This window comes from Phocoena phocoena, chromosome 11, assembly GCF_963924675.1.
Source record: "Phocoena phocoena chromosome 11, mPhoPho1.1, whole genome shotgun sequence".
Classification (NCBI taxonomy): domain Eukaryota; kingdom Metazoa; phylum Chordata; class Mammalia; order Artiodactyla; family Phocoenidae; genus Phocoena; species Phocoena phocoena.
The window spans coordinates 80375801-80383480 of record NC_089229.1 but is presented as its reverse complement, the minus strand read 5'-3'; the positions used below and the strand labels follow the sequence as shown (position 1 = coordinate 80383480).

At 41.9% G+C, this 7680-nt stretch overlaps 1 protein-coding gene across 2 annotated transcripts; it reads left to right on the top strand.

Annotated features, from left to right (window-relative positions):
* Positions 1–1616: 1616 nt before the first annotated feature.
* MED21 (mediator complex subunit 21) lies at positions 1617–7439 on the top strand. Of its 2 annotated transcripts, XM_065887519.1 has the most exons (4): positions 1617–1673; positions 5631–5745; positions 6292–6392; positions 6954–7439. In XM_065887519.1, the coding sequence occupies exons 1-4, from the start codon at positions 1632–1634 to the stop codon at positions 7128–7130; spliced, it is 435 nt and encodes a 144-aa protein (XP_065743591.1). In that variant the 5' UTR covers positions 1617–1631; the 3' UTR covers positions 7131–7439. The 2 variants fall into 2 exon arrangements, with proteins under 2 accessions (XP_065743591.1, XP_065743592.1); XM_065887520.1 differs by lacking the exon at positions 6954–7439 and having other exon boundaries at positions 1632–1673; positions 6276–6343.
* The last annotated feature ends 241 nt before the right edge of the window (positions 7440–7680 follow it).

Below are 7680 nucleotides of genomic sequence, written 5' to 3'. Positions count from 1 at the left end.
TCAGAGTGGTTCTACCCCGTGCCCAAATTCTCTTCAATCAGGCTACAAAAGTTAGTATTCTCCCTTCATGGGTACTGTCATTCATCCCTCTGTATCCAGCCAGGCACCAATCCGTGTGAATTTTTCCTTCAAAACTAGCCTTGTCTTCTCTTCTCAGGCTCAACACCCTAGTCTAGGCCCAACTCACCTCATTCTTGAATAACTGCAGACCCCTCCTCCTTGTGAGCCCCTGGCTTATTCATCTTTGCAAACCCAGCACCCACATAACTTTCTGGCACGTGGCAGACATTCAGTAAGGAACACTCTCAGCTGGGGGTGAGAAGAGAGGGTCACAAGCTTACCCCATATTACAGTTAAAACAAATTAGAATTCTCTCAATAATCCCATTAAGGGGAGAGGTGCCTCACCTGTAGAGGTTCCCAATTAGGTCCCAGCAGTTTTGTTGATTGTTTGGAGGTGGGGTTGTGTGGTGGTGAAACAGAAGTGGAGCTTCCCAGCTAGCGCTGGAGTAGATCCCACAAGCCAAGTTCCCAACGGAGAGTTTTCTCCACCCTCCCCCAACCCCAGGAGGGTAATCAGGGATAATCAGACGTGAGTTTGTCTGAAGTCCACAAAGCAGTCATTAGCTGATTCCAGCCTCATTTCTTTCCAGACTATCCCCAGGCTCTAAGTTTCCTTAAATACCAAGCTTTGACCATCACTCTTCACACCGAAACCCTCAATAGGTCCAAAGTCTAAGCCTAAATTACACAGCTTATCTTTTTAAAAACTGAACATACCGCACCTACGCACCTGGCTTATTTTCCAGGAACATCCTCTTTTCCCACTACCTTCTCCTCTTTCCCACTGTGAAACTTCCACTCTCTTCTCCACCAACCCTGCTCTGTTCCTTACCGAGTTTCTCGCAGTCACACAAACAAGAGATGCTGATTACACCTTACCTTTTACCTTACCGTCTTCCTCCTCTCACTTTTGCCCACAAGACCTCTGTTTTCCATAATCTTCCAACACGGCAATTACAGCTCAGTTTAGTACTAGTTTTGGACACTTTCCATCTCACGTGTGTCAGCTGCCCCAGCACACCCACATTTAAATACGTATCCAGGTGTTCCGCACCCAAAAGCAACGGAGGGGCACCCGAACACAGCCCGCCTTGATTACTTGCTGAAATTTAATTTGGATTTCTTGACACTCAAGTCGGTACCGTGACTCCCAAGTATTCTTTAGTTGTTTGCTGTGTATGTTTTGTGGTCCATGCAAGTATTCAAGGCGATGTTTATAAATGGATACAAGGGAGGATAGGGAAAATTACTTTTAAAAACCGCATAATCCAACAATCTCTGTAAAGTGTGTAACACCTAAAAGCCACGAGAAAGTACGTTGCCCCCCCAATGTGGGCCCTGTACAGCCCCCGCGTTACTGAACGTGCTTACAGCTGAGTCGCCCCAGGTGGAGGTAGTCCATATAAAGCAGGCCTCCGGAAAGTCCCGCCCACTCCGCGCCGGGCGTGGAGTAAGGCTTGACTCCACCCCCTCCAAGAACGCAGCCCCGTGATTGGCCATGACGCATCCTAGAGCTGCCCAATTGCGTACGAGCAGCTACTCTCGCGTCTCTTTGTTTGCGGGAGGAACATGGCGGATCGGCTCACGCAGTTGCAGGACGCCGTGAACTCGGTGAGTAATTGCACGCGATTAATCTCCGTCGTCTTCTTTCCCGAGGGAAAGCAAGGCAGAAAAAGGCAGAAAGCAAGACAGTGGGCAAAACTCGGAAGTGGGGAGTGGACTGAGGCCGGGCTTCAGCATCAAGCGCTGGGGTTGGAGGGAGGCGGCGCTGCGGTCTGGAAGGTCTTAGGCCGGCGGCGGGGCGGTTCGGGAGCCAGCGGCCTCTTAGCCTGCGAAGTGGAGGATCTCACTCCACTCCGTGACAGGACTGCGTGGACTGTCACGCTTCACGGCCTTATCATGTTCTCTCGGAAAGGTTTTATTTGCTTGTCAGTGGTGCTTATGGGAGTGCTCCTCTTTGGCAGGGAGGGGAGAGGATGCGGAAGCTTTTTTCCCCTTATCAATTTTAACCCACGGAGGGCAATTCTTGTTCTTAATGATTGGATTTTTGCCATTAGATGTTAGCCGAGAATATTCCTTCGCCAAAATTTTCAGGTTGGGGCGGGAGTGATAGTAAAGTGAAAAGTTTTGTTTCATCTTAGTTGGTTCCTATAGACCAAGGGTTCCATCTCTTGGCCGCGCCCCCAGCATGTCAGTTTAGGGAAAACCGACGTCTTTATGATAGTCAATCTTCTGACCTTCGTATATCTTTATTTAAGGTTTTTAAAATGCCTGCCAGTGGGTCTACTCCCTATGAAAAGTCAGGTGTTGTGAGTAGACCCCCTTACTTTGATCCTTCTGATTATTTTTCCTGTATGTGTACGTAGAAAGTATATGCAAGCCAAAGAATTCATATACTTATTACCATTAAGAGCTAACTTGTTTACATTTCTGTTATTCTATTTAAAATTTGATGTCCCAGGTGAGATGTTGACTGGAAAATCCAAGTACCTGGTCTCTTGCCAGTTTTTTCTCAGCGGAAGCTAATAAGTTGGTATTCCTGTTATTAGTCTTTGTGCACTTGAAGAGTGTGAATCTGCTCACAAGAAACTGAGCTACTTTGTGTGTGAGGGCCAGCCCCTAAATGTTGATGAATTCACCAAGGTAAATTCTACCTTTGGTGACTTGCCTGGGCTGCCAACCAGTCTCCCTCAGGGAGATACTCCTTTGAGGCTTTACAAAATCAAATTGTAATGATGCAGCTGGATACAAATGTTATTTTAGGGGAAATGTTGTGTATTCATACATGTCTCAGCCAGAAGGATCGTAAGGAAAAGTGAATATGGCCCTTAACTCCATGGTAGGCAGGCTGATCATTGGATTTTGGAGAAAAACCTCTAGGTTAACTGGTATGGGTGCCTGGTATCCATGATGGGTGCACCACCATGGTTACAGAGAAATACTCCTTGAGGAGTTTACAGTCTGATTAGAAAGATGTCATATACTCAAGAGACATTTAAATAATGCAAAGGCAGTATGTGGTTAGGAGTTGTAATGAATTGAGTGCTTTCAGCTGTAAGTGCTGAAGTAAAGTGAACTGTTGAGTGATATTAATTAAAATAGAGGGAATCTTATTAGCATTTATCTGAATTGTAATTATTTGTGAAGTTATTAAAATAAAATTTATTTTACCCACTGAGAACTCCATGAGAGCAGCAACTGTCTTGTTCACTGTATCAGTGTGTTTATACAGTTATATACAATGCTTGTCATAGAGTTGATTTTTGATAAGTATTTGTTGAATAAATGGATTTTGAGAGCTTCATAAGGACAGAGCAAATAGCCAGTGTGTTGAATATTTGTGTGTGTTTTCTGTCTTCTTCATAACACTGCTATAATGTGAGAATGTTCCCAATTTAAAAATTAAAAGAAACTCGAGTTACCAGAACCAGAATTAGAATCCACGTTTGTACAGCTTCAGAGCAGTAACTGCCACTCTATTACCTTTGCAAAATGTGGGCAAAAGCAGTGTCGTCAGGAATGAATTTATCACCAGTCAGGCATATGTGAAGGAGGAGTAGATAATGAACAAGTAGGGTTGACTTAGATTATTGAAAGCTTTGAAATGGCCTGAAGACTTGGAGATTTATCTTGAAGACCATGCTGGGGCAAACTCAGAATTTTTAAGCAGAGTAAAATAGCATAGAAAATAATAAGAACTAGGAACTTCCCTGGTGGCACAGTGGTTAAGAATTTGCCTGCCAATGCAGGGGACACGGGTTCGATCCCTGGTCTGGGAAGATCCCACATGCTGCGGAGCAGCTAAGCCTGTGCGTCACAACCCCTGAGCCTGTGCTCTAGAGACAGCGAGCCACAACTGCTGAGCCCGTGAGCCACAACTACTGAAGCCCCTGCACCTAGAGCCTGTGCTCCGCAACAAGAGAAGCCACCCCAGTGAGAAGCCCGTGCACCACAACAAAGAGTAGCCCCCGCTCGCCACAACTAGAGAAAGCCGGCTTGCAGCAACAAAGACCCAAAGCAGCCAAAAATAAATAAATAAATAATTTTAAAAAAGAAAATAAGAACTAGAAATTAATAAGGAGTCTGTTGTAAACAATTCTTGTGTGAAGTTGAACTAACAGCAGCAGTGATGGTAGAAGGAAAAGGGAAAGATTTGTAGTAGTATTAGCAGGATTTGAAGATGAAAGTTGAGTCTGAAGTTAGACTGGTTCACTAGGAGATTCTCAATAGAAATTAGATATTAAACAAAGGAAACAGTTGACTTTGAGTTCTGTCATTCAAATAATGGCAGTGAATCTTAGTGGAAATGCTGATTCACTGATTGGAGGTAAGGAATTGAGGTTTGAGAGGTCGGGACTATGGAGAGAATTTGGTGGGGAGACTAGGGATCTTAGGTTTGGAGATGGTAATGTTATGGAGCCAGGTTTGTTTGCTGGACTTGTGGAGCAGGCCAAACACTGAGACACTGAGTTTTGCAGCAGAGAAGGGGTTTATTTATTCAGGAGGCAGCGGAGTGAGGAGACAGGAGAACAAATCTCAGATTGCTTCCCAGAAGGCAAGAGGCTTGAGATTTTATGGGATAAAGAAGCAGGGTGTTCTCAGGCCTGGGGAAGGGTGGGTGGAGGTAGGGAAAAGGTGAGGTAATTGGTGTTGTGCACGGGACCAGTTTTAGGGTTGGTGGTCCCAACTATTCTTAGCTGGTCTGAACTGGGCAGGGGCCCACTCCAAATCTTCCAAATTTCTGGAAAACAACTTAAGCCCCTGTTACTACAGTGAAGCACGCATCAGCAGCGTTATCTGTAGGGGTGGTAAGAAGTCTGGTGCGGTATGACATGGGCTACGTGAAGCTTGGAGGGTGTGCAATTAGGGAAAGAAAAAACAACTAAAGCAGTCTTAATCATTAAAGGCAGGTTACAAAGCAGAGGGGTTTCTAACAAGCTGTTCCCTTATCTGCTGTTCTGTAAGACGTACTCCAGTATTTTTGTTAGTGTGACAGCTTCCATTAACCCCATGGGACACGGTTTCAGTAAGGACTTGGTATTCTCAATCTTCAAAACTGATTAAGGAATACTTTTAGAGCCCTGGGTGTTCACAGCTTGAGTCCTGGAGAAAAACATTTCAGAATACTTAAGGTGCAGTCTTTTCCCCACTTTTATTCTTGTAACTACTCTAGTTTGAGAAAAGGGGTCACATTTTAAAATTTACCCTGGGGCCATTCTTAGATATTTGCCTATCACATTTGCTCTTTTCCACCACTACTTCCCCAAAAGTCTTTACTTGTGCTTGCAGTAAGTATTGGCATATATTTCTCTAGTCATTCTGTTACCTTGGGAAGAAAAGAAAGATTATTTTGTATTTCTTTGATTGAAACCAGACGTAGTTTCTTTGCATGATTAAAACATTTAATCATTGTTAGTAACTGGTTTATGTTATCCAGAATTACTCCTTTCTGTTTTATTTTCTTGCTCAGAGACCATTATAATAGGAACATTGTTGCTGCCGTTACCAATAAAATCGGTAAAACAGCTAAATCCTTTCTAACTTTGCCACCTTTCCTTTGGCCTCAAGCTTGCGGATCAGTTTTGTAATGCCATTGGAGTGTTGCAGCAGTGTGGTCCTCCTGCCTCTTTTAGTAATATTCAGACAGCCATTAACAAAGATCAGCCAGCTAATCCTACAGAAGGTAAATAGATTTTCTTGGCTTCTCTCAGTTTGACTCTCACATTACCTGTAATCCCTTAAAATTAGATTTATTGAAAAATTCAACTTATTTATGGCTTTCTAAAAATGTTATTGTTTGAGAATATTACTATAAGTTTGTCATAAAAGAAATGAATTTGTTATAGTCAATTTATGTAACACCTCATAATTCTTTTCTTGTCAAACAACAGACGTTTTACTTGTTTAGAGGAGAATTGTATGAATTTAGCTGAATTTTACTTGAGGGACCTTAATAAGAAAGGCATCCCATTTATAGATTCCTTTATTCAAGTGACCACTGTATTGTCCTAATAAATGAAATGATATACATTATGCTTACATTCCAATTTGAGTTAATATTAAAGCTGATTCTCAAACGTAATAGAATTGATGTGTTAAAGTTACACTTTAATCATTAGAAGCCTGCTACAGAAAAAGTTATGAAGTTTTCTGTTTTCATAAAGCTTAATTTCTCTTTCTGAAAACTTGAGATTCTCTAACATCCTAAATGAGTACCATGTTTCTCTAGAATATGCCCAGCTTTTTGCAGCGTTGATTGCACGAACAGCAAAAGACATTGATGTTTTGATAGATTCCTTACCCAGTGAAGAATCTACAGCTGCTTTACAGGTAAAAGTATCTTTTCCTTTGAGAATTTTGTGAGTAGAGAATTTTGAATCAAAGAGATAGATTTAGTGCCTTTTGTTAAAATTTTCAAAGTTAATCTAAATTTTAAAGTGGGATTTTACTGTGAACTACTGTAGTCTGTTAAAGACTGAGCTGAATGTGTATAATTGTCCAATTTTGAGCTTAAAGAAAACTTGCCATTTTCCTCAGTTTGCTTCTTTTCCTTGCAAAGAGTGAGAGGAGGGGCACATTCTGGGTGTGGAGTAGAATAGTAGTGTCCGAAAGCAGTGTGGAAGGGAGTCTCATGTAGCCATCCAGAGATCTCCAATCGAAAAGTCATCTTTTAAGTTAATTTATTCAGAGAAGACTCTGATCTTAGGATTTCTGCCACTGAAAGTTTTATCTGATCTTAGGATTTCTGCAACTGAAAACTCTATCACAATGGTTGGGTAGTCATCAGATTTAAAAGTAAATACTTTTACCGCAGGTTCTTTCCGCCTCAACTTTCATTAATCTCCAAGTTTTTCATTTCTCAGAACATTCTTAAATTTGTGTCTTATAAAGGCTGCAAGCTTGTATAAGCTGGAAGAAGAAAATCACGAAGCTGCTACGTGTCTGGAGGATGTTGTTTATCGAGGGGACATGCTTCTGGAAAAGATACAGAGCGCACTTGCTGATATTGCACAGTCCCAGCTGAAGACAAGAAGTGGCACCCATAGCCAGTCTCTTCCAGACTCATAGCACAGTGTATATATACCATGCGTGCCACTGAGAAAAGAACTGTTTCAATGCCATTGAGAATTCTGCATCAGATTTAGATGGAAGCCTTACCAACAGTTACAGAAACATTAAGCACTATGACACATGTTATCTTCTTAGCTATTTTAAATAGTCTTCTGTTTTCACTCTTAATAATAAGCTTGTAAAATCGTGATTGAACCAGCTTTAAACTGTCATTATGCCATTTTTTTTTATTGTTATCTGGGTTAAATTATTGAGGCAGATATTGCATTAATGGTCATAATATAATTAAACAGATGTACTATAAAATTCTATTGTGATGTAATTTGTCTTTATTTTTGTCATATTTCTACAGTCTTTACAAATCAAAACATCCCTCAAGCCAGAGGAGAGGTGGTAAATGCAGAGATAGTGGACTTTTGAATTTAGGTTGATATCCTTCTGCCTCTTTTATTTATTTATTTATTTTGCGGTACGCGGGCCTCTCACTGTTGTGGCCTCTCCTGTTGCAGAGCACAGGCTCAGCGGCCATGGCTCACGGGCCCAGCCG